The following is a 27632-nucleotide window of genomic DNA, read 5'->3' as shown; positions in this document are numbered from 1 at the left end:
GTGGAAAAATTGTTTAGAACCCGCACCAAACCGTTGGTCTCGGTTCGATTCGGGCCAGTTCCTTGATTTTTCGACTTCAAACGCCCAACCCTAATTATTTAACGCAATTTACAATTTTAGTTAGATGTGACTCTTAAGTTTCCTGAGAGAATCTTCATTATAAGGTTTGACATTATTTCTCTTCGAGTATACTCTAGTGTGATAAATATTATGAGTGGGGGATGAGCCTCCTAAATGCCATTTGCAAAAGCGAAGGCAACACATCACCAGAAATGCTAGGGCAACCAATAGGACTGACTGACAGGGAGGCCTTCCCTTCTCTTCAAAGCAAGGAACCCAAAATCCCACAGATTTAATGCCACACACTTCCCAATCTAGCCTGTTAACCATTTTTACCACCTGCCGTTCTCTTCCCAACCATATTTTAGACATCTCCTCATCTCTCAAAAATTCCACATTGTCTTTTCAGTAATGGGTATCAAAGTGTTGGTGGTATCTCTGTTGCTAACTTCAATTGTTTTCTCTTTTCTGTACTTCATTCCAACCAGATTAACAATACCCATTCACAGTTGGAAGCCCATCATCAATCTGACCAAATCCAACATGAGTATTACTAAGCCATATCCAGTGACCTTTTCATATCTGATCTCAGCTTCAAAAGGCGATTCGCTGAAGCTCAAACGCATGCTCTATGCTCTTTATCATCCTGGAAATTACTATCTGATCCACATGGATTATGAAGCAACGGAGGCAGAGCACAGAGACATAGCTGAGTTTGTGGGTGGAAATCCAGTTTTTGGGGAAGTGGGTAATGTTTGGATTGTTGGAAAACCCAATTTGGTAACCTATAGAGGACCAACCATGCTTGCTACCACTATTCATGCTTTGGCTTTGCTCTTGAGGACTTGCAGATGGGATTGGTTCATCAATCTCAGTGCTTCTGACTACCCTCTAATTACTCAAGATGGTATGGTGAGTGCCTAGCTGCTCTTAATCAATTGATTTTGCTATCAAATCGATGCCTTTTTTTTCTATTGGCTATTCTTAGTTGGTCTCTTGCTTCTGTTGCAGATCTGATCCATGCCTTTTCTGACTTGCCGAGAGATCTCAATTTCATTCAGCACTCCAGTCACTTGGGTTGGAAACTGTATGTTACTTCTCTGCTTCTTCTACTTTATATTTCATTTGTTGTTTATCCTAATTAGTGTAATTTTTTTATTTCAAGGAATAAGAGAGGCAAGCCCATTACAATAGACCCAGCACTCTACAGCCTCAATAAATCAGAATTATGGTGGGTTATTAAACAAAGGGCTCTCCCAACTGCTTTCAAGCTATACACAGGTTCAACCTCATCATCTCTCTAATTCTTTTTTTACTTTTATTTTAATTAACGAACTAGTTAGTCGCATTTGACTAATTCTCTCGCAGTGGTCTAGTGGTTAAAATTTAGTCTTCTATTTCACACAAAAAAAAAAAAATTAGTCTTCTGTACTTGGTAGCTGCAGAGACATGTGAACTCTGTCTTCAAGTACAGTGTCTTGTGGTGGTGATTTACTTTTGGGTTGCCCTATTTGATTGAACCGGGCCCGAAGTTTCTCAAGTATCTGAATTACCGTCTAAAATTTTCATTCTTTAATCATCAATTTAGTGATTTACAATGCTGAAAATGAAAAAAAAAATTTCTTTAATTAGTTTAAATGGCCAAGCTTAATTAGGATACTTGGGTGAAAAGTCAAGTTTCTCTAGATCCAAGTAGATACATGTAGTTGGCAACCAGTACTAAAAGAGGTTGAAACATGTGGATGTGCGGTGGTGATTTGTAGGACCTTTTATGAGTCTCATATGTCATTTTCCCCATTTTCTCCACTTCATTTTCATTTGTTGGTTAGGCTTGTGGGTCATTCATAACTTTATATTATTTGTCAGCAAGTTTTTGGATTTTCTTTTCTTTCTAATCACCACCTAACCATTGTCGGATAGACCAAACTATTTAAATGAACCATAGTACCCTTTTAATGGCAAAAAAAAATATAAAGAAGTAAAACCCAAAATGCAGACGTTCTACATCTGCACCTAAGCACCTGAATGGCGGCTGCATATATTAGAAAAGTTGCACATGGAGCTCAGTCGGCCTCATTCGTAAACTATTTTGAGATTAGAAAAAGTTAAAGAAAAACTAATGCTAACAATACGTATAAGTTGTTGAAGAACCACAGCTTAATATATGGGCAGTGTTGTTTTATTTTAATTATTTTTAATCTCATTTGATGGTTAGGGTATAGTGATCAGCTCCCATGCCCAAAATCAGAAGCTAATTCCTAAACCAAAATTTTTGCATTTCTGTACGCTAGAGTACCCAAAACAACCAACTGTGAATTTTAGCATTGACCTCATCAAGCAATAATTTGTCCAATACCACTGCACATCAAGTGGCATCGGATAGACAAAATAAATTTTCCTAGTTCATTCTCATTTGCCCTCAATCACTCCAAGAAAATGATTAAATGAGTATTTTACCACTAAAATCACACTTTGTCAGCTTGGCGATTCTGCATATATCTCTGCAAGGACTTTTTGCGTATTGTCTTTTGCTGCTATTTTCCTGGTATTTTGAGTTAATAATTTTTATATATCATTGCAAATAGGGAAAAAGATACAAACAGTACCCAACCTATGGCCCACTAGTAACTTCAGTACCCAAGTTTTCAAAACTATCACTTTAGTACCCAGGTTATCTAACCCGACCCAACTTTAGTACCTGGAGCCGTTAACTCAGTAACGGCGTCTGACAAGTGGCATATATTGAAGGGTAATTTTGTCTTTTCATATTTAATTCATTATTTTTATACATTGTTTTTTTTTTTTACCTCTTCTTCGCTCTCTCTCTCTCTCTCTCTCTCTCTCTCTCTCTCTATAACCATTATCAAAGACCAAAAAAAAAAAAAAAACTCTTCCAGCAGCCCCGCGCCTCTTCCTCTCCAGCCCAGCCTCCTCCCCCCGCCGCAACCCCTGCCGCGAAGCCCCACAGCCGGTATCATTACAAAGCTGTCCAGATCGGTGGGCTTCCTCTTCCACCCAGACCGGTCGGCTTCCTCTTCCAGATCGACGCTGCCCAGTTCCGGTGTTGTTACCAAACTCCGGCGTCGTTGCAACACACCCAGACCAGCGTCTAATCGGTTCTTCAGCTCGGCTACTCTGCTGCTGTCCAGCGTCCAATCGGTTCTTCAGCTAGACCACCCAAACCCTTCCTCGACTTCTTCTGACTCCCAACTCCCACTCCCACTTCATCTTCCTCGAATTTGAAAAGCAAGAACCTGCAATACCTTGTAAACGCCACAAACCCATTAAGCACAGATATTGTAGGCTCAACATCCCCCTCGTGATTCGCAATCTGCTCCTCCAGAACCTCAATCTCATGTCTGCATCTCTGGCCTCCTCCAGTCAAAATTTGTACCCCGTTTCTGTATTTCCTACCCAGTTGCTGGGTTTTGTTGTACTATGTTTTGAATTAATGCAAATTCTTGGTTTTGCTTGATAACATGTTTCTTTGTTTGTTGGATTTGAATGGGAATGAGATGGAGAGAGAACATCAGTTTTCTGGGTTTCAATGAGAGGAAGAAAGAGAGGCGCAAGGCGCGGAGGGAGATGTACGCGTGGGGGGGGGGGGGGGGGGGGCTAGGCGATGCGCAAGGCGAGGCTGGGCAGCGCTCGGCCTGGTGTGCTGGTCTGGCTGGCTGTGGGGCTTCGCGGCAGGGGTTGCGGCGGGGGGAGGAGGCTGGGCTGGAGAGGAAGAGGCGCGGGGCTGCTGGAAGAGTTTTTTTTTTTTTTTTGGTCTTTGATAATGGTTATAGAGAGAGAGAGAGAGAGAGAGAGAGCGAAGAAGAGGTAAAAAAAAAAAACAATGTATAAAAATAATGAATTAAATATGAAAAGACAAAATTACCCTTCAATATATGCCACTTGTCAGACACCGTTATTGAGTTAACGGCTCCAGGTACTAAAGTTGGGTCGGGTTAGATAACCTGGGTACTAAAGTGATAGTTTTGAAAACTTGGGTACTGAAGTTACTAGTGGGTCATAGGTTGGGTACTGTTTGTATCTTTTTCCCTTGCAAATAATAATGTCAATGCTTATGAAGAATCTAGGGTCTAGGTTTTACTCTTCGCCTCAAGATTCAACATCTCATGTCCAGGTCTGACCCTAGGCATATGACATGTGAAAAGTTGAAAAAGAAAAAAAAAAAAAAATGGGAAAACAAAGCCTTGCATGGTAAGCTTCAGCGCAGTCTACTCTCTATAGGACTTTCATACTCTACTGCTTTCAGCGCTGTGCTAAAATAGAAGATTGTATTAAATAGGAACCTAAAATTAACAGATAAAAGTTTTATTTATATGTCTTGTTTTGGCCTCCAGGTTCAGCTTGGACAATGATATCAAGATCTTTTGCCGAGTATTGCGTAGTGGGTTGGGACAATCTGCCCAGAACCCTCCTCCTCTACTACACCAACTTTGTCTCTTCTCCGGAAGGTTACTTCCAGACTGTCATATGCAACTCAGAAGACTACAAAAACACCACGATCAACCATGACCTCCACTACATTTCATGGGATACACCTCCAAAGCAGCATCCCAGGTCTCTCGGACTCAGAGACTTTAAAAGAATGGTTCAAAGCAACCGTCCATTTGCTAGAAAGTTCAAGCAAAATGCCCCGGTGCTTAAAAAAATTGATCAACAACTGCTTAAACGACGCCGTGGAGAATTTGCGTATGGTGGATGGTGTTCGGGGAAAGAAAAGACGCAGAGGTCATGCTCAGGTTTGCAGAGTGAAAATTATGGAGTTTTAAGGCCAGGACCCGGATCTAGGAGGTTGAAGTCCTTGTTAACAAAACTCCTTTCCACGAGGAATCATCAGAAGCAACAGTGCAGATGATTTCTTTAAACCAATATGAATAAACTATTTGCATGCTTGTAAGTTGTAACTAGTATACGTCTTCTCTTCTAAATGATAATATTTTGTTAGCAATTTTTGTTAGCACCTAACTGATATATTGTTATGAAATCTTCCAACCTATGGCCGGTGTTTATCAGTTTGTCAAATTATAGCCAAAGAAAAGGATATTCTAGTTAACGTACTTGATTTGCTTGCACTTACTTTCAGTGCCACTCAGATGAATTGGTTGAATATAACGGTCACCTTCCCCACTCAATTTATGTGCCTTTTCTTTATCAAGCCCAACTCAATTCGAACACCCTACCTTTATTGTGTTCATATATAAATGAGTCCTTACCCGCCCCACCGACCACACTCGAGACTCAACGGAACTACGGTCACTTTTTTCTTAATGAAGCAATGAATAAATAACAACTTTAATAAATAGCAATGAATAAATAACTTGGATTATTTCAAGTTACATAAGAGATGATGTTCATATCAAATAGGTATCCGGATACAAAAAGAAATACCCAAAAACATTTTATGAGCTAGTGAACTTGGATCTTCACCAACAGACCCCGAAAACAGATGAACCGGACCATCTACATGATCTGGTCAGACAAGGATGGAAGTCGCCGGAAAAAGTTGGTGGAAACTGACGGCATATCGTCACGGAACCTAGGATGGCGCAGGTAATAGAACCCTGACGCAAACACAAAGGCCTTGAATGGCACCATGTAAAACACCAAAGACGCCACCAAACAGAAGACAACAAATATTCCGGTTGCCCTTGGGTCCCTCCAACTGAACAGGGCCTCCAAACGCTCTCCTTGGGCTGCCACGTCACCCAACAAAGTTTGAGCGCGCCCACCAAGGGCCCGCAATCGATCGTATCGGATTCGAACTACATCCGTGGGTCGTGTAGATGGGAACCCATCAAGCTCCTCATCCAACTCATCCGGGCTCACCGCATCAACATATGAGATCCGAGGGTCCATGTTGGCCGGCACTCTTAGACGATACCGCCATCTCAGCAGTAAGACCAGGAAGGCGTACATGAATAGTGTCGGAAATATCAAATGCGGGCACAAAACCACAGCCACCAGGATCACGTGCATTAAAACAGTGGTGGGCGGATGCTGCCACGTGCGAATTCCATCCAGCCACCGTGCCAGTGTCGCCACGCGTGACAGACATCCCACCACGCGAAACCAGTTGGCCTTGCTTCTCCTCATGCTCCACACGTGCGTGTCGGAGTCCAGCATGAACTGAACCACTTCCTGACCCAGCGGTGGCTCCGACCTGGCCAGCCGGGCCGTCACTATGCGCATAGCCGTGTGCCGCAGAATGTCTTGTTGGGCCGGACCCATTGGGCGCACGTAATGCATTCTCGGAAGCATTGGGGTGCTGTAGGCTTGTAGCAGAGTCAGCCACGACGAGCATGAAAATCGGACGGCTATCTCTATCTCACCCATTTTCTTAGCCCCACCGGGGAGCAGCACTGTAAGAGAGTACGAATTCATGTAAACCCGATTCGTATCAAGAGTGGATAGCCGTACCCGTATCTTTCCGATCCGAATGTCTTTCTCGGGTTTCCCTGCTTCATCGCGCCTGTACCTTCCATTATCGAAGACGCCGATAGTGAGAACAGTGCAGGGATCGTATACATCCCATGTGTATTGCTCGTTCCACCGCGGATTAAACCGATCCAGAATTGTGCGGGTTCGGACCCATTTCGGCCCGTACTTGGCAACCACGTACGTATCGGTCGACCCACGCATGCCATTCTTGATCTTCACCGGAAGCAGATTGGTGGCGCCGCGAATACCAACTTCAAGTGAGCCAATGGGAGGTTTGGCCAGCTGCTTTGCCGCAGCTCTAACATCGCTGGTCACGTGAGCTGCCTCGTCCAGCACGTGATAGCCACCTTCCAAACAAACCCGCAGGTGTATCCTACCCGCATAAGGACGCGCCTCATCTCCGACCAAATTGAACCATCTGGACTTGGGCTCAGCCCGATCGTCTGTTCTCTTCTCAACGCTTGGCACGTGTAACTTGGTGTGCCCCACCGATTGCCCATTGGTCACATCTTCAACGGTCACAGTCATGTACGGCTCAAACGGCTCGGCTGCTACAAACACCAAGTCCTCGTTCCAAGTGGGATTGGATGAGCTACACAACGTGGACCCCACGGCAGTCCTGCTTGTTTTGAAAAGTTGGGCCCCAAAGTGAGCCTTCACATAAAGTTCCGGATTCCGAACCTTCTTGTTGTTGGGCTCGGATCCCGAACCTAGCTGGAGATCTTGGGTTTGGATGACCGTTACTCTCAAATACCAGAGCTTCGGAGACAAATAAACCTTGGCCCGGGTCTCGGGTAACAACCCACCGGAATCCGACTGCCAGGCCTCTTGGAATGCTTCGTCGGCCTGAGTCCCTATCCAGACGGCGAGCATGACATCATTTCCCGGCGACTTTTCTGAGTCGAGAGTGTACCACTGGGGAGCAAGAGGACTGTCCGGTGGGACTCGCTTGGGCACCTCCTGCAAATCGAAAGACACCATTCCGAGACTAGACTCCGTACGAGTGGCAGCTGCTTCTCCCTCCTTCTTGATCTCCTCTTCCACCCACACAGACACTTCCAGAGAGGTCGAATTCAACCCTTCCTTATCAAACGCAAACGCTTGGTCCCAATCCTTGTCGCTTTGGCTCTTTGTTTTGATGCTATGGGTTCCAATCACAAGCTTGGCGTAAATAGGTGCTGATGAATTAGTACCATCTGCTCTCTTGGCTTTGACAACTTTCACATACAGAAACGGCATCCGATCTACAAGATCGTACGCGCTCCGACTTCGATCCCGGGCCAAAGGTTGGAGCTCCATCTCGTTGATGGCCAAATCCTTCCTCTCTACATGCATCTCTTTATCTTGATTTTGCTTCTCACTGTAAGCAATCGGTGGATTCTCTACCTCTGGCGGTGGAGCCGCAACAGCTGAAGAAGCCTCCTCTGTTTTTGGGGTATTTTCCGGTGCCGTGGGCTTGTCCTCAGGTTTGTTAGCCTCGTCTTTCGGTTTCTCTTCTTGTTTGTTCTCCTGCTCCTCTTTCGGCTTCTCCTCTGGAGGTTTAGCTGCTTCTTGCTTGTTTTCCTCTTCCTTTGGCTTCTCCGGCGGCTTATCCTCCGCTGCAGGTTTCTGGTCTTCCGCCGCCGCTGGTGGGTCTTCATCGATATAGTAAACCTTCAATCCCAACTCGCCTTTGATCTGAGAAAACACGCTCCGTTTCTCCAAGGGGAAGTAAACGAGTGTGTTCTCCGGCTCCGCTTTCACAAAGGTAGAGCCTGGGATCTTGACTTTGCCAAGAAAAGTGCTTCTTTTCCCACTCTTCTTATCGTTATAAATATTGATTTCTAATATCTCGGAGCCCATGGATTCATTGTCATGGACTAGAAACTCGAGCTTTTCGTCCCATTCCGGGTTGAGATCTCTCTGTTTGGTCTTTGTTCGCCGTCTCTGCCCGTCGAAGTCTACGATGGCATAGGCACTCGCCGTTCCTTGACCATCTTTGGGCATTAAATTCTTGGCGTTGCAGACTTCGACGATCAGCTTACGACCAGAGGTTTCTGCCATTTCTGCCACTTCCAACGGTTCTGAAATTGTTGAAGAGAATTACAGAGAGAGACAGAGAGAGTGTGTGTGAGAGATGATTTGAGTGGTATACTGTTGTGTTTGAAAAAGAAAAGGGGCCACGAAGGAGGTTTAAAAAGAGGGACTGGGGGAGCGTGGACACGTCAGGACTGAGGAGAGGCACAGAGCGCCACGTGGGGGCAAGAACTGAGCGCCGTGCCTGGTGCTGAGTTACTGACTCACAGCCTCACACTCACTGTGGCCGGGTTTGGTTAAGTAGGTCAGTTTGGTAATTACATCAACCAAAGATTCTAATCGTCGTAACTTGCAGTTCAATATGGATTTGGAATTGAGCACAACTGCAGTGAAGATGAAGATACTCTGCGTCTCTGCAGATTTAGTTTAAATGTGTTCTTTTTTCTTTTTCTGAGTGGAGAGACGTTGCAGCCTTCTGCAAAAATGGACGTTGCTTTGTTATTGTGTTCCATAATAATTTGATTCTTAGTCAGCATTGCCAGGGAAAAGATTAAACAAAGGCTTAGTTTGAGATTGCTGTGCTGAGAGCGGAAACACTTTTAAATTTGCTGTGAGAGGAAGCACTTCTGATTTTGCTGTGAGAAGAAGCAGCTGAGTGTTTGGTAAACTGTATTTAAAAGTGCTGTGAGAATGAAAAGCAATTTCAGAGTGTTTGGTAAACTGTGAATAAAAAGTGCTGTGACGGTTTATAATTACTAAAAATGACATAAATATTAAAAATATCCAAATAAATATCACTAAATAAAAAAAAACTATGTTCATCTGATTCTTCTTATATTTTCTATTGATTTTTTACTTTTGTTTGTTTGGAGTGCATTTTTCTATTGATTTGGAAAGGTGTCTAGACCCTTCGAACAAGACAATCTTTCTAGTTCATAAAACATAGGGGAAATGATTATTTACCCAATTTTTGGGTTATTTAACCCTACTTACCCAAACACTCTAAGAGATTGCCCACTTAATCAACAATTTTCATTTTTAAACCCCAATTACCCAACCTTTTCAACACGTGCCTGTTTTATCCATTATTTCTGACCCTTTTGCCCCTTTATAACTGAAACGCTTTCAAATTGTAACAGAAACGTGATTTAGGGAGCGAAGCTCTCCGATTTTATAGAGAGAGAGAGGATCGGCTGGAATTATAGAGAGAGAAGCTCCCTGGTTTTTTAGAGTGGCTGGTTTTTTAGAGTGGAGCTCTACCATTTTAGAGAGAGAGAGGAGCTGTGCACTTTCTGGAGTCAGGAGAGAGAAGCTGTGCGATTTCCTGGTTCCAGTGTGTGAAGCTCTGCGATTTGTATTTAGAGCTGGTCGTAGAAGACTTGCGATTCCTAGAGAGAGAAGATCTGCTGCGATTTTCACATGGAGCGAGATCGAGATGCTCTTTGTGTTCCTCCATTGCGGTTTGTTTTTTTTTTTTTTTTCCTTAGCTCTATCTAATCTGTTTGACTTTTTGCCCGATCTAATATGTTTGATTTTAGGTTTTTTTGTGTACGAATTGTTGTGTTATTTTCAAACTGATTTTTCTGAATCAGAGCTTCGTGTTATGTTTGTTTTGGTTTTGAATTGTTTTTGCAGTTTTGATTTGATTTTCCAGGTGTTTTTGAGTGTATTGTGTTAGTTTTGAATTTCTGTATTAACTTCGTGTTTTTTTTGGTGAACTCATGCTTGGATTTGGGTTTGAGCAGTTTCCGAAGTGTTGTTGTAGTTCTGATTATATTATTGGGAGGCAATAATATTTCTATTAGGGGCCAATAATGTGTGTTAAATGATATGTAGTCTCTATAATTGTTGTTTACTGATCTTTTTATTTGGGTGCATAGCAATTTATTACATTTTCCGAAGTGTTTTAGTATTTTTGACTATATTATTGGGGACCAACATTCTGTGTATTATGGAGCAGTAATGTTTTTTATGTGTTATTAAGTCGCTGTAATTGTTGTCTAGTTATCCTTTTCATTATACTAAAAGTAATTTGGTACTGCTTCTAATGTGTTTTGGTAGTTTTGATTAAATCAGTGGGGGGGGGGGGGCACTAATTGGTTTATTGGGGGCAGTAATATGTGTTTTAGGGTTAATAATAGATTCGTTCTCCTGTTTTTTTTTTCCGCAGGATTATGGCTGATCCTTTGGTTGCTAGGTGCCTTTACTCTGGTAAAGGTTATATGGTTCCTTTGAATCAATGGATGAGCTACTCTGAGTTGTATGAAGACATTTTCCGTACATTCCAGTTTTTGCCGAGTGATGTTATTGAGCTTCAGTATTCAGTTCCTGGTTGTGAAGTTGTTTTCTTCGTAATGATCTTGATTTCCAGATGCTGTTTTGCTCTGCTAGAATTCATAGGTTAGAGTGTGTCGATATTTCAGTTGTAAAGATTGGGGGAAGTTGCAGCAGAACTTGTTCAGTGGATAGTTGTTCGGAAGTTATTGATGAAGATGATTATTTGGGTGATGCATTCAGGACTGAAGTTCACAAGACGTATTTGTCTTATGAGTGGAGTTCTTATATTCATCATGTTGGGGATAAGTTTCATGGTGCTGCCGAGCTCTGTGAGAAGCTCAGGAAATATGCAGTTGCAGTTGGTTTCGAGTTTGTATTCCTGAAAAATGATCTGGACCGTATTCATGCAGTCTGTGCAAATGTTGGAACCGAAGGTTGTGACTGGCATCTTCGCGCTCTTTCATCATCTGCCAATGGTTGCCTTTATATAACAGAGTTGAATAATATTCACACTTGCAAGGGTGTAGTTAGGACTCAAAAGCACAAGCTTTTGGGATCCAAGATTGTTAAGACTTGCATTGCTGCTGATGTTAGCTATCATCTTTCATTGAAGCCAAGGGATATTATGAGCAAGTTCAAATCAACATATGGTTTTGATATTTCCTACAAGGTTGCCTTGAAAGCAAAGCATAGGGCTAAGGAAGGGATTTATGGTTCCGATGCAGACTCGTTCAGCAAGTTATCTTGGTATAAGGAAGCTGTTTTGCAGAGTAACCCGAGCTCTGCTTTTGTGTTGGAAGTTGACCCATCTACTAATCGTTTTCAGAGGCTTTTTGTAGCTTACGGAGGTTGTGTTGAAGGCTTCCAATTCTGTTTGCCTGTGTTGTATGTTAATGGAACGTTTGGTAAAAGCATTTACAAATGTCAGATTCTTTCTGCAACTGGAAGGAATGGAAATCAAGATAGTGGTATAGTTTATTGCCCCCCCCCCCCTCCCCCAATAATTTTATTACTGGCCCCCAGTAATATTGGCTTTTGTTATAGTTTCTTCATTTGTGTGATTAATATTTCTTGTTTTAGTTTCTTTCATTGTTGTTGATATCATTTTTTCTGTGCAATGCCACGCTGCAATAGTTTACTGCTCTGCAATAAAAACATTATTGGCCCCCAGTAGACTGATTGTTCTGTGATCTGGTTTATGCAGGTTTCTACCCTCTAGCCATATGTTTTTGTGATTCTGAGACAGATGCAAATTGGACATTCTTTTTCAAGCATTTGAAGATTTTGCTTGAACCTCAAGGAAGAGTCATCACATTTATTAGTGATCGGGGTACTGGTTTGTTGAGTGCTTTCGATAAGGTATTTGCTGGTAATCCACATCTATTTTGTTACAAGCATTTGGTGGCGAACCTTGCCGGTAAATATAGGGGTAAAGGTATTTCTGTCTTGATAGAAGATGTTAAGCAGAAGTTTTTTAAGGTTGCATATTCCTCCACTGAGAAGGAATACCATTTCAATTTGCGGTTGCTTAGAGCAGTTGGTGGTGCCAATATTATTGACCCTTTTCTTGCTGAAATCCCTGTGGAAAATTGGTGCCGTGCATTTTACACTAGCTGCCGATATGGAATTATGGCTAATGGGATTGCAGAATCATTTAACTCTTGGATTGCAATTGAGCGTTTGATGCCGGGCTATTGTATGCTGGACCAGACAAGAATAAAACAAATGGAGCAGATCGGGGAGAGGAGGGATGAGGCACAACGTTGGACCATAGAACTAACTTCCAAAATGGAGGAAAGGTTGAAGGTGCAGATGGAGAAATCTCATCGTTTCAGTGTCCATTATTCTAGTCCTGGAGTTTACGAGGCTCGATCTGACTTTTCCTATGTAGTCAACATTTCTAATCATTCATGTTCATGTGTGAAATGGCAGATCAATTGTTTTCCTTGTCCTCACGGCCTTGCTGCAATACAAGCTGCCTCTGAAAATGTCTATGATTATATTGATAAGTACTTTCGTGTTGATATGTTCAAGAAGAGCTACAGTTTTCCTATCTGGCCGATAACCAATGTTGATATGTCTTCTTCTGAATCTGCTACTGAATGTATATTACCTCCCCTTGCAAAGAGGCCACCCGGGAGGCCTAGGGTGAAGCGATTCAAGTCGGTTGGAGAGGTTGAAAAGAAGCTTATTCGTTGTGGCCGTTGTGGGAAAATGGGCACTCATAACAAGTTGAGCTGCACTAAACCTCTCATTCAGCAGTAGTATATGTTTCCATAAAGAGTTGATAGGTTTTACTTTTTCTATTGGGGGGCAGTAATGGGTTTATTGGGGGCCAGTAATTGTTTATATTCAGGCTCAAACAATCATTATTCTTTTCAGATGGCAGCTTTTTACTTTTGGTTTGATTGAAATTGCTTTTAGATAGCTGAAGATAAATTTCGAATAGGTTTCAGTGCCTTTTATTGCTTACAGGTGGTTTCCGGGGAGGCAATAAACTGTTTATTGCCTCCCAATAATGTCATCCATTCAGAGTTCTACAGTCCTTCTTGTGATTTGAAACCCATGTCAAATGTTGCCAACAATTTTAATCTTTTCATTACCAACTGAGATACTTCTGCCCGAAGACTATTATGACCAAAATAACGAATATTATTGGGGGGCAATAAACATGTCTATTATGGAGCATGAATCGATTACTGCATGTAATGTCATCCTAATTTGTAAAGGACCTGCTATTAATTGAAGTCAGCAAGAGTATATTATTTCATTCAATATTGCAGCCCATTTCACCATAGTTTGAAATTAAGGATAGTACGAGAACTTTACAATCCCTAATCTTCAAATACTGAAACCAAATTTCTACATATGTTATCTCTAATGTCGCTCCTCACTTTCTGCCCAATAAAAGGTGCATGAACCTCTCAAGCATTCTTTTCCTCATGTTGTCCCTGCCTTCCTTGGTAGGATCTTCGCCATTTACTATGCATTCCATGAAATGGAGCATAAATGGTCCGCAATCAACACTGCAAAATTAGTAAATGAATTTATGTTAAATGTTATTGGGGGGGGCAATAAACAAAGAGATTGGAAGCAAAGCATTTAGTAATCAAGTCCATTACGATGTTGTGTTCTGTTGCGGACACTCAAAGTCTTCATAGAGTTCATAGTCTATCTCCACAACGTTGTTCTGCAGAATCTAGTTCCTGGTTTGTTTTTCCTCCTCGGTCATTGCTTCTTCAACAATAATTAGGTTTTCCTTGTCATCTTCGCCTTTGCATTTTTCTCGTGTGACCTCTGGATCTTGGCTGTCCCCCGGGATTCTCATCTTAGTCAAGTTCACAGCATGTATGAACTTCCTGATGTGCTTTGTCTGTCATTTGGCAGATTAAAAAGTTTAGTTCTTCAAAAGCATGGTAAACAAGTTCATGATAAACATAAACAAGCATTGTTCATGTGATTACATACCACTCTTGCTGCATTGAGGTGGTACTTCTCCTCATTGGTGAATTCAACGATTGCTGGCCTCATTGAATTCATATGAGTGAAGCTCCTTTTTTCATTGTCGACTACTAGCAAAGTGTAGTGCATGCTTGTGCTGTGGTGAATTAGTACTAGGACCTTTTTGAAACGGAAGATTGACCACAATGGTTCATATAACAAAGTTTCAACACCACACTCAAACGGTCTAGTATCCTCATCTTTTTCTTTGTTTTGTTCATACTTTAGAGCATAGTGTTGTATAGACAACATAACCAAGTTAATACAAGAAAAAACTGAAAACTGTTGGGTAATAAGCCATCACTGACTCCAAACAATCATATTACTGGGGGGCAATAATATGTATATTTCCTCCCAATAGACCAACATAGTACATTTCATTTCCATTCTATAAACACAAATAAATGTATCAGCCATCAATAATATATTACCCACAAATAATAACATATAGTCAATAGATTATTGGGGGCCAATAATCTGTCTACTGCCCCCCAGTAAACCAACCAAAAGCCCTCCATTTTAACCTTATTTACACACTACTACTCTTTATTAACTGAAAATTCAATGTGCTGGGTTTAGGATACTCACTGCAGCATCTACAGTCAGAAATCCCACTTGCGCATTTCGCTTTGCGGCATCAGACTTCAACAAGTCAATATGAACACTAATCACCTGCAATTGTGTCATTTCATTTTCCATCAGAACCATATAAGTGAATATGGTTAAAGCAAGTTGCCCTAAATAACCAAATTACTTGGGGGGCAATAATCGTTCTATTGGTCCCTAGTAATACATTAAATGGATCCCTTTTTTGGAAGACTTACATCAGTTTCGACATCCCCTCTTGGATGATTACTCTGAGGTCGTGCTTGGTGATCCGGCGTAGAAGATTGATGCTGATCCAGTACTCGATTATGTTCAAACAGAAACATTTGATTTTAAGGCATATGTAATTAGTATGATATACGGAAACTGAATTGTTGTACCATATTAAAACAGGCTGTGTACTTACGTGTCTTTCACAGCAACGTTGAAGAAGTCTCAATAGTGCCTTGCCACTGCTGCGTCTAGTGTCCTCCATGTTTGCTTATAGCAGTTGATACCCTTGATCTTGATCTTGTTCACCACTTTTCTTTGGGCCTGTGGCATGATTCCAGCTTTCTTAGGTGCAGCTCTCTTCCTCATTTTTGCTTCTTCAGGAGTGTCATACTCCCACTCCTCTTCTCTAGGCTTCTTGGCAGCCCTTTGGTATGTCTTCACGTTCTTCTCTATAGAATGTATCTCGGGAGTTTTCTTATGTTTTTGATGTTCTGCATGGGTCCCTTCTTTCTGTTTTTCCTTTCTAACTACTGCCATCACTTCTTTCTCAGCAATCATCCTTATTATGTTATCGAGCTGTTCATCTTCCTCTTGATTCCCACGTTCTGGTTGCTCCGGTTGTAAACGGCTTTCATCTTGTTGTTCAGGTAATTCCATTGCAATGGGAAACGTTGATGTCACCATGTTCGTCAACTTTCCCACACTGGATGCATAATGGGTTTCCTCTCCGACGCTTGGTCCAAAGTTTGGATTTTCATCCTCAACTTCATCCTGGGGGGCCACTTTCTGCATGAAAGGAACTATCTCAAGTTGTCTGTGTTGTGGGGGGACCTCTCCTTTCTCCTTTCCAAGCCTGATGTACAACTCCCTGATGAGGTTATTTTTTGCCCTCTTTTCATTCTCCAGAACTTTAATCCTCTCATCGGCAACCTTTAGCTTGGCCCATAGATCTTTGTTCTGCCATTCAGTTCCTCGTTTGCTTTGGCAAGCCTTCCTAGCTTTGCCTCCATTTCTTTGGTGGGCTTTGTCTCACCGATGGCAGCCTCCATCCCCTCGATTAGTTCTTTCATATTCCCTGTCAGCCTTTCATTTTGTTCCTCTTCCGCTTGGCTTGCCTGGGGCACCTGCAAACAATATAACCAAAACCTGTACGTTATTGGTCCCCAATAATGTGTTTACTGGGGGGCCGTAATAATATTATTGCCCCCCAGTAGACCACCATAAAAGCTCATATTTCCATGGAAAACAAGCCAATGTATTAAAGAAACACACAAACATCATTTTTTCACTTGCAAGGCCCAGTTTAAGTTATTACTGAAGAAGTGTCAAAACATTATTGGGGACCAATAATGTATCTATTTTCCCCCAATAATAGGCAGTGGACAAGATCAGCTGTGATACTCACCCAGTTGTCAAAGCTTGGTATGTCCTGCACCTCATCTCCCAGCTTGAGGTCTTCCAGTTCAATTTTAGCAGACCACGGTCCATCTTTTATCAGATCCTGTTACATTTAACAAGTCAGTTTGGTGTAGTAATCACATATTTACATCCATGTAATGTTTTTATGTTTTGCTTACCACGGCTAAGTTCTCATTCTTGTACAGCTGCTCCAGGCTAAATATTTCCTTTATTGACCATCGGATGAATCTTGGAGTTTCATTCTGCTTTCCAGGTATCCAGGTCTTTGCCTTGGTCTTCTCAAGGAACCAGGAGAAGAAGGCATCCATTCATTGTAGATGGGCTGTTCCTCCTATATTTTTGTAGCCCTTCCATCAAGAAGTTCAGAATCAGTCTTGGCCAGTTGTACATGTTTATGGTCTCAATCCGTTCATATACGGCGACCATATCCCATGTAATCTGAGCTCCGGTTCGACTGAAGAAGAATGTGCTAAATAGATACGTGATCATTAGCACTGCTATCTTCCTGGCATCTGTTTGATTGGCCGGCTTTGTCAACTCAGTTACCAGCTTCGATTCCACCTTTGTTCTGAGGACAGCCTGCATCTTTAAAGGGCTGCTAAATATTGGGGAGTCTTCCATCTCTTCCCTCACCACCCTCCTGTTCACATTGAACACTTGTCCTAAAGCTGGAAGGTGAAATAAAGCCATGACATCCTCCTCCGTTATTTCCATAACAACATCCCCAAACTTCCATTTGTTGTCTGTGTGGTCGAAGTGCTTCTTGATTATCTCCAGGTCCGCTTCATGCTTATGGGTCTGTACCCCTCAATATCTCCTTGGTTTCATCCGGTATTCTCTCCTTGTGTGCGTCAACCATTCTCCAGAAGGAACTGAGCGTGCACTTCTGCTGCTTCCACTCAGTCTTCGCTTTTTGGGTCTCTTTTTTCAACACTTCCTTCTTAATTGACCCTTTTTTAGGCTTCTTGGCTTTCTTCCTCTTTAGTTCTTCTTCTTCTGAATCCTCTTCCTCTTGAACTGTTTACCTTTTTTGCTGTTGTCTTGTTTTGATGACAAACTTCTTCGTTGTCTGTTCGCCTTCTGATTCTGATTCTTCTTCAATTGATTGTTTTGTATCTTCATTGACTTCTTCTTCGGCAGATTCTTGGTCTGAAATCTCATCTGCCTGTTGTCGCTTCCTCTTCCTGATTTCGTCAAATTTTTTTGCAGGGGCTGGTTAAACGTTGACCGACTACAGTTATCCAAACTGTCTGAACTCCGGTCATCTTCTTCCGAGTCACTCATCAGGGTGAATTTCGGTCTACTCATACTGCATCAAAACAAAACCGAAATGATTATTCTAAAATCGTCACGAGAAAATTTATGACCCCTAACAAAGACATTATTGGGGGTCAATAATGTATCTACTGCCCCCTACTAAACCATCAAAACTTCCACCAATTTGCAGGATTCACAGAGTATTGCACTTTATCACAAACAAAACCAAAATGATCATTTTATAATCAACAAGAGATGATTACTTACCCATAATAAATACATTATTGGGGGGCAATAATGTGTCTACTGCCCCCCAATAGACCATCAAATATTACACCACTTTCTATATTTCACAGATTATAGCACTTCTTTACACACAAAACAACAGATAATGTCTCAAATCTCACATTAGGGGGGGGGGGGGGGGGGGGGCAATAATCTGCCTATTGTCTCCCACTAGACAAACAAAAAACCAACAATTTTATTCATTTATCTACTACAGTTATTTAACAAACTACACGAACCAGATATCAAACTTAAAAACAGAATACATATCAAAGCCTTAATTACAGGCAATTTATGAACCACAGGGAAAGAATTTATGGGAGCCAATAATCTTTCTATTGCCCCCCAATAGACAAACAAAAAAACCATCCATTTTTCTTGGAATAGCAGATTTATGTACTTTAATGAACAATGGAGTGATCATTGGCCCTCAATCCAAAGTCTATTGAGGGGCAATAATGTTATATCTTTTATGATTAGGACTCCACAATAGGCTTTCAAACCATCATCATTTTCGCTCAATTAATAGTTTAAAATCGACAAACAACATTCATAACAGAATTTCACAATTATGAACTAGAAACCCTAGATTTTACAAATTTTGGCACATGCAAAGTCGTATCACAAATTTCACAGATTTGTAACCAAAAAGAAGCTATTAACAAGATTAAAACGAAGATTTCTGTAATAGATTCCTCAGAAAACATCAAAATCTGGAAAATAGAGTCAGAAATTGAGTTTTTACCTGTTTCGATATCTTCGAAGCCGAAAAAGGGAAAGGGAAACTGTTGCCGGACCTTGAATCGTCGTCACCGTATAACGGTGAGTATCGACGTGTGAGAGAGTGAGAGAAACTGCGAGTGAGGCAGAGAGAGAGAGAATCGGGTATGGAGGGAGGAAGAGGTTTGAATCGGTTTGACGTTTGATAGAGACGGGTAACTGACGAGTCGTGCGTTTTTAGTGTAGTGGCACTACCGTAATATCATTTTTTCCAGAGCCTAGATGAGTCATGACACTGTTGAATTGGGTAAGTGGGCACAAACAGTTGAAGGTGGAGTGATTGGGGAAATATTGGGCTAAAAATGGGTAACTGGTCACGGCCCCTAAAATATAAGGTTCAATGTCACCTAAACCCTAAATATAACCTAACGTATTATTATAATTGTACAATCTAGACAGATACCTTTGATGATAATTTAAACAAATGAATTAACAAAAAAAACCAAAAAAAAAAGCTTAGAAACAAGACACGAACAGTAAACAAAAAGAGAAGACCATTATCACTCATTCCCCATCTAATCCACAACGATCTGGGCAGAAGGAACTCAAAGAAGAAAAGCCAAGTAGCCAATTTCATCTTGATCTTGTTCATTTTTTCTCCTGATCTACCTTTTTCTTCACTTTCCACTCTGTTTCTTCTCTCAATTTCATTTACCCATATTCGTTTCCCCTCTTTTTTTCACTCTCTCTCTCTCTCTCTTCACTCATGAATTCTGAACTAAACTATATGCAGGGATTACTATGATTTTGGATTGGGTGTTTTTTGGTGATTTCCTGAACTAATTTTCTATGCAGGGATTACTGGTTTTATTTAGTTTAAATTGTGAGTGCAGTTGAGGATGAGACTCGTGATGAGTTGAGAAATGTTTTCTCATGTCATTGTGGTGATAAATGCTGTAAGTACAAAATTTTGTACGTCTTGAGTGTTGACATTCCCATACAAAAGCAAGTGAAGCATTCTATCTAGGCCTCATCAATGAGCCTCGGCCCGGCCCATTGGTAGAGGGCTTGGGCCGGGCCTTACTCCATTTTTAAATAGTAGCGGGCCGGTCTTTTATTGTAAATTGAAGGATCCAAGCCCATCCATTTAATGCGGGCCTCGCGGGCTTTTTCTGGCCTGGCTGGGCTAAGCCTTGCGAGCTTTTTCGGGGCGGGCCTTGCGGGCTTTATTTACAAATAAATCTTTAAAGATAATATTTTTTATAAACTTATATTTATATATCATACATTCCAAAGAGAAACCTCTATCAACTTAAATAAAATGGGAAAACCGACCATTGGATGAGATTATTATAATAAATTATGAGTGTGGTAAAAAATTTAGCCAATTTCACCATATTTTCGAATCCGATCGAATTGGTCAACTGTCGTTACTTGTATATTTTCTTGGTTGACCGATGACATGACGACCGCGAAACGTGCTTATTTTTTCACATCATGTCTGTAAATATTCCATTGATGGATGTGCGTGGACATAAGATAAAAATTTCAATTTTAATTGCAAAGATGTTGGCCTATATCAATTTGCCTCCTAAAGTCGTATGACTTATATATTGCATTTAAATTGTTGAGGTTCATTCTACAGCAACCATGAAGTGGAAAATGAATTTAGAGAAATCAACTGCTCGATTGAGAGATTGTAATGTTTTATGGTGATTGTAAAAAATTCAGCTAATTTGATTCTCGTTTCGAATTCGATCAATTAGGTCAAATTTAGTTACTCTTATAAACCTATATCTATATATCATACACTCCAAACAATTCAAAGAAAATGGAAAAATGGACCGTTGGATGAGATTATTACAATAAATTATGAGTGTGGTAAAAAATTTAGCCAATTTCACCATATTTTCGAATCCAATCGAATTGGTCAACCGTTGTCACTTGTATGTTTTCTTGGTTGACTGATGGCATGACGACCGCGAAACGTGCTTATTTTTAACCATCACGTCTGTAAATATTTCATAGATGGATGTGCGTGGACATAAGATAAAAATTTCAATTTTAATTACAAAGATGTTGGCCTATATTAATTTGCCTCCTAAAGTTGTATGACTTTTATATTGCATTTAAGTTATTGAGGTTCATTCTAAAACAACCATGAAGTGGAAATTGAATTTAGAGAAATCAACCGCTCGATTGAGAGATTGTAATGTTTTATGGTGATTGTAAAAAATTCAGCTAATTTGATTCTCGTTTCGAATTCGATCAACTATGTCAAATTTAGTTACTCTTATAAACCTATATCTATATATCATACACTCCAAAGAGCAACCCCTATCAATTCAAAGAAAATGGAAAAATGGACCGTTGGATGAGATTATTATAATAAATTATGAGTGTGGTAAAAAATTTAGCCAATTTCACCATATTTTCGAATCCGATCGAATTGGACAACCGTCATTACATGTATGTTTTCTTGGTTGACCGATGACATGACGAAACGTGCTTATTTTTTCACATCACGTTTGTAAATATTCCATCGATGTATGTGTGTGGACATGAGATAAAAAAAAAAATTTAATTACAAACACATTGGCCTATACCAATTTTCCTCCTAAAGTAGTATGACTTGTACATTACATTTAAATTGTTGAGGTTTATTCTAAAGCAACCATGAAGTGGAAAATGAATTCGGAGAAACCAACCGCTCGATGGAGAGATTGTAATGTTTTATGGTGGTTGTAGAAAATTCAACCAATTTGGTTCTCGTTTCGAATTCGATCCAGTAGGTCAAACTTAGTTACTCTTATAAACCTATATTTATATATCATACACTCCAAAGAGCAACCCCTATCAATTCAAAGAAAATGGAAAAACCGACCGTTGGATGAGTTTATTACAATAAATTATGAGTGTGGTAAAAAATTTAGCCAATTTCACTATATTTTCGAATCCGATCGAATTGGTCAACCGATATGTAGAATATATATATATATATATATATATGCACTAATGCACATATTCTATATAGAAGTATAAGAACTTCCACACACACACACACACACACAATATATATATATATATATATCTCTCTCTCTCTCTCTCTATCTATATATATATATACAGATCCGATCCAGAGCGGAGCTCCGCTTTGAAATTAACGTGTGAAGTTAGAGTTTTGGGTCACTTTTCGGTCGCATATCCACATCTCGACCGTTTAGTTTTTAGGTACTAATGTATAGATCATCTCTGCAAATTTTCAACCAAATTGATGATCGTTAAGGTATCTAACTCGCTTAAACCAATGGACGGACTGAATCTGTCAACCTGAACCGTACTAGCTTTAAGGCAGTTATCAATGCCTTAACGATCATCATTTTGGCTGAAAATTTGCAGAGACAATCTATACACTAGTACCTAAAAACTGAACGGTCGAGATGTGGATATGCGACCGAAAAGTGACCAAAACTCGAACTTCACAAGTTAATTTTCAAAGCGGAGCTCTGCTCTGGATAGGATCTGTATATATATATATATATATATATATATATATATATAAACACACACACACATATACATACATATATATATATATATTTATATACATATATATATATATATAAACACACACACACACAAATATATATTTATATGTGTGTATATATATATATAAATATATTTATAAACACACACACAAATATATATTTATATGTGTGTGTGTGTGTCTATATATATAAACACACACACACAAATATAAATCTATATGTGTGTGTGTGTGTGTATATATTTATAAACACACACACACACACACACACACATATATATATATATAAAATATTTTACGGGTTTTGCTTTTGGCGGGCCGGCCCACTACCCACCGAGGCGGGCTTTTGCGGGCTTTTTAAAGGGCCGGGCCGGGCTTTTAGCCCTTAGGGCCGGCGGGCCTCCATCGGCCCACTTGATCCGCGGGCTTTTTGATGAGCCCTAATTCTATCATAGTTCGTCATTGGAAGTTGGGAAAAGGACATTAGTACTAATCTCGTAGAAATTCCAAGTAAATGCATTTCATGCATATGCACTGGGATTGCAACATGTGTTGCAATCCCCGAGTCAGTCCTACATTTTAGAGACTTCGTTTTCAGAAAGTATCTTTCGGTTTTTAAATATTATTTTACAAAGATATTTTTCAACTCTTAAAATCGTACCATTGAAGTCCTAATTGATTTAGGATCTGTTTCTTTTAATTGGAAATCTTTTAATAAAAGACTATTCCTATTAGGAGTCCAATTAGGGCAAAGTCTTGATTGTTGAGGATTTGTTTTCTCCTCCATATATTCAGAAAAGTAGCAATCATTTATGTATGAGTTCCACGCAAGAATTATTGTGCATCTTGCTTCCTTAGAAAGAGTCCCATAAGAGTCCTTGAAACACTTGTTCCGTGTCAAAGTCTCATTGTTCATTCACTCATATGCATTGGTTCTCTCGAGATTAGTACATAAGTCGTTGCTGCAAAGAAGAGCGATTGTTGAAGATCGTTCAAGTGAAGAAGACAGTCAAGGTTCAAGACAAACACCTTATCAGTTAGTATAGTAATTGTAGCCGAGAGTAGTGCTATTTGTGTTTGTATAGAAACTTATTCTTCACCATTAGTGGATTGATTTTATTTTGGGTTCTCAAGAGTAAGAGCCCCGCATCGTTTTTAATCTAAAATTGAGTTCTTCAATGCGTAACCAAAGTTGTGTTGTTCTATGTGAATTTCAGTTTTCTACCCAGTAGGGATTGCAACGTATCTATCAGTCACCGATACCCATAAACACATTAATCATAATATTTTCATTTGGCATCAGAGCAGGTTCTAAAGGCTTTTAGTAGGTCTGAAGATAGGATGGAACGTGAGTGTGACAGAGCCTCTAGCTTGATAAATTACCCCCCTTTATTTGATGGTGAAGACTATTCACAATGGAAGATCATGATGAGGGCATTTCTCTACTCTCAGGATGAAAATATTTGGAATATCTTTGAGACCGGATGGGAACACCAACCAAGCCAAAAGATTTAAAGGAAGAAGAAGAGACATCAGTAAGAGTTCTTAAACCTAGGCAGGAGTGGTCAGAATTTGAGGTTTGTGACAGAAATTGTGATTTCAAGGCATGAAATTCGCTATTCACAGCTTTATCCAAGAAGGAGAGAATGAGAATCAGCCATTGTGACACAGCCAAACAAGCATGGGATCTTCTTCAAGTCACTTATGAAGGCAATAAAAAGGTTAGAGGCCAAAAACTTGATGAGGGCAATATTTGCTATGTTTTTAACATTATTCTCTCTACATTTTACTTAGTTATTCCCTTAACAGTATCATTTCTAACTTAGTTTAGTGTTTTCAGGTAATTTATTGAGTCTAAAATGAAGCCAAGGAGCAAATGAGACGCAGAAATGATCAAAAATGGAAAAATGATGCATTCCCAATCCTACTAGGAAAAGGAATCTTAGTTAAAGTATGAATCCTGAGTCAACTAGGAGTGAGCTAGTGGAAATGATGAGAAATGGCGAATATGCAAGAGTCCTAATTGGACTAGGAAACCTGTTGGCATAAGGAGTGCTAATGACACTAGAATATCTAAGTGGATTAGGAGAGCCCAAGAACATTCAAGAAGCATCTAGAAGAAGTCCAAAACGTCCTATACAAATGTGATATGGATTGGGAGTCATTTCTGACAAGAAAAGATGGATAAAAAACAGATTTAGAGTCCGTAGTGGATGCAGATAGATTTTTGACGAATTTCCAAGTATTTATCTAGCAGACGTCAAAAAGGGAGAGTTTTGTGGAGAATCTACTTGGTATGCAATCAGGAAAAGAAAATAGAAGAGAATATTTATCAAATAAGGTTCCTGATTACATAAATATTACAAGATACGCATCAAAAGTCAAATCTGATTCAAATTAGGAAATCTGCCAGTGCAAATCAGTCAACTTCGACAGAGTCCTGAGAGCATCTCTGAACAAACCAGATGATGATCCTTATATGGTTCGAAAGCTAGAGATGTCTAGTTTCCATAAATTTTTACCGTTTGTCAATACCAATTTTCTAGAAAAAGTTATGGCTGATTTAGTACACGAAGGTCAATCTGCCCGAGAAGCTATTTTGAGCAAATAACGAGAGTTTTGGATGTGAATATCTTTTGGACTAGTTTGAGAAGGTCTCTACTCTATATTTGATCTAATTTTGAGGATATATTGGAGCCATGATGATGTGGACCAATGAGAAAATTCAAGAGGAAATCTACATCAACACAAAGAAGGAAATTGAATCAGAATTGAAGACTGAGATCTAAGGTTTGACGTCTAAAGCTTCTCTATATATACTCACCTATGTTGGACATCTAAACCATCTTCCTTCACTTCATTCAGCAATCTCTCACCCTCCACATACATCCATCCATTCCACAACTCTGAAATCTCTCAAACCCTGAATCAAATAACGCCATCCTCCCCTTTACTCTCTAAATTTCGGATCCTTTCCATTGTTCAAGCTTTGAAGCCAAGAAGCAAGCTCCATCATCTCCAACATCTCCTTTCCGTACTCATTAATGTCCACCACTATTGAAGACATTCTTGCATTCTTGAATCTCTTCAAAATTGTAACCATGTCTTTCTATCTTTTATTTTTGGTTTCTTATGTTTGTAAAGTTAAAAACAATTTCATTAGCGTACTATGTCTTGATGTTTAGTTTTCGATAACCATGAAGCATGATAAACGTTTTAGGATTTTCAGATTGTTAATTGCGATTTCATGATATGTTGATGAATGTTTGTTGATTTTGTGCTTCAATCCCACCTTTTATGTGTTTATCTTAGTTGGTTCGAAACAATTAGGATCTACATATATCTGAATCCAAATTAAGATTTGCTAGCGTTTTAGGTCTTAATTGCTTAAGTGGAAAACCTATAGTTCTTTAGGTAAATCAACAATGAGCTTTGCATGATAAGATTAGCATTCTAACTTGTTGTCTTTGGTTAAATCAATCAAACTTTCATTGATCTGTATGCGTTAAATATGTTTTGTTAGTGAGTAGCGTTCTATAACTAGTATTGCATGTTTAATAGGGTTAACTATGGTGCGTTCATCTAGTTAATTTAAATAAAGAAAGTAATAAGGACTTTGTATGTGTTCATCTCTATTCTTGATTGATTTCTTTCTATGACATGTTGATTAGAAATTTATGTTTGATAGTCTGCTTAATGTGTTAATGGTTGTTAATTATATCTCTACTTCCTCCATTCATCTACTTCTACTTTGATTTAGATTAGTTTGATCACTTGTATCACTTAGGTTAGTGGTTAGATTAGAATACAAACTCTTCTAAATCCCCCTTTTCTTGTAATTTTTGTAAATATATACTTATACTTTGTTTTATTTTTGTTTTATACTTTGTGAATAATACTAATTTGTTTTAACGTTTTTGACAGGAAGTATACTCCAATCCCCGTTTTAGAACGATACCCTGCTTACTCTTTACTATAATTCGATGCAGGGTTTAAATTGACACTCACTTTGAGCATATCAAAACTTCAGAGGCTTGTCTTGGAGTTTGAGAACATGTCAATGGGGAAGATGAATCAATTGACGACTTTCATGCTCGGCTTCTCAATGTAACAAGTCAATGCCGCAGCTTGGATGATCCATTTAGGGAGCATCGAATTGTCAAGAAGTTTCTTAGGTCTCTCCTTCCAAAATTTCAAGCCAAGCAGATTGCCAGTGAGGAGGCTCAGGACCTAGATACCTACATTCTTGACAAACTGGTAGGAAATCTCAAAACTTTTGAGATGAGACTCAAGCTTGAAAAGAAGGTAAAAAGTGTCGCTTTTTCTTCCATTAAAAAGAAAGATATTGTAGACCCTCGTACTTTTTCTTATTTATTTTAATTTGTCGCATAACGTATGAAACTACATATTCACAAGGTACCAAAAGTATTCGCACTTAGGTTAAGACTTTGAGGCCATTTTAAAGGATTAAGAATTTAGAGAAAATCCAATTTGGGTCTAGGAAACTATTTTTAAAGTATCGAGACTTAGGACAAGCCCGGAAAAAATTTTCCCAAACGGATTTGGTGAAGTATCGGAGAAATAAAGATGTTTGAAGATATATTTTCGGAGTGAGCTTGAGGGAAATTAAAAGAAAAAGAAAATGGAGCAACCCAAGCCCACTTGGCCCAAAAGGAGGGGCAAATAAGACTTTTCACAATTAAATTTAGGGAGAGGTATAAAAGCAAAACATTCTCCAAACCGTAACCTCAACCCTCACATTTTTCATTTCAGCTCTCTCTCTCTACCCGAGACCTTCTCTCTCTACCCCTCGCCGGAAATCGCCCCGCCGCCACGCCACCGCCGTCGCCGGAAGCCCATTCTTCACCAAAATTTCCAAATTTTCTCCTCTTCATTCCCTCTTCCCATTTCTCCAACCAAAATCATGAAATTTGGCCATTTAATCCTCCAAAAACCCTAGAACCCGAAGCTAATTTGGGGGGTTTTTGTGATTTCTTCTTTCCAAGTTCAAACCAAGGTAATCTTCCTCCTAATCTAGCCTCTATTCATCTGAGCTATACCTATTTTTTCCTAAATCTGAGTTTTTGATTTTGATTTGTGATTTTGATGCATGAACCCGATTTTCCCTAAATCATGAGGCTAGGCTACGGGTTTGGCAAAGATTTGTGATAAGGATCTATCCATGCAACCTTGTTTCGAGTTTTTTAGTTGTGATATTGATGTAGGACGGATTTATAGGTGAACAAGGCCAAGGAGGAGGAATAGGCCATGAGTTTTG

General features: G+C 39.8%; 3 protein-coding genes across 3 annotated transcripts; 2 read left to right on the top strand and 1 right to left on the bottom strand.

The window, feature by feature from the left end:
* Positions 1-206: 206 nt before the first annotated feature.
* On the top strand, positions 207-5097 carry LOC112193302 (beta-glucuronosyltransferase GlcAT14A). The gene is made up of 4 exons (XM_024333381.2): positions 207-967; positions 1072-1147; positions 1226-1341; positions 4413-5097. Exons 1-4 carry the CDS (start codon positions 472-474, stop codon positions 4928-4930), a joined length of 1206 nt encoding a protein of 401 aa, XP_024189149.1. The 5' UTR covers positions 207-471; the 3' UTR covers positions 4931-5097.
* A 311-nt stretch (positions 5098-5408) lies between these two features.
* LOC112193301 (FT-interacting protein 7) lies at positions 5409-9042 on the bottom strand. Its single transcript, XM_024333379.2, has one exon. It carries the CDS (start codon positions 8554-8556, stop codon positions 5536-5538), a length of 3021 nt encoding a protein of 1006 aa, XP_024189147.1. The 5' UTR covers positions 8557-9042; the 3' UTR covers positions 5409-5535.
* Positions 9043-10703: 1661 nt separating this feature from the next.
* Positions 10704-13071, top strand: LOC112194652. Its single transcript, XM_024334868.1, has 3 exons — positions 10704-10860; positions 10953-11774; positions 12011-13071. Exons 1-3 carry the CDS (start codon positions 10704-10706, stop codon positions 13069-13071), a joined length of 2040 nt encoding a protein of 679 aa, XP_024190636.1.
* Positions 13072-27632: the final 14561 nt, after the last annotated feature.

This window comes from Rosa chinensis, chromosome 3 (assembly GCF_002994745.2).
Source record: "Rosa chinensis cultivar Old Blush chromosome 3, RchiOBHm-V2, whole genome shotgun sequence".
In the NCBI taxonomy this organism is placed as follows: domain Eukaryota; kingdom Viridiplantae; phylum Streptophyta; class Magnoliopsida; order Rosales; family Rosaceae; genus Rosa; species Rosa chinensis.
The sequence above is the reverse complement of the archived record's forward strand: the minus strand, read 5'-3'. Positions and strand labels throughout refer to the sequence as shown.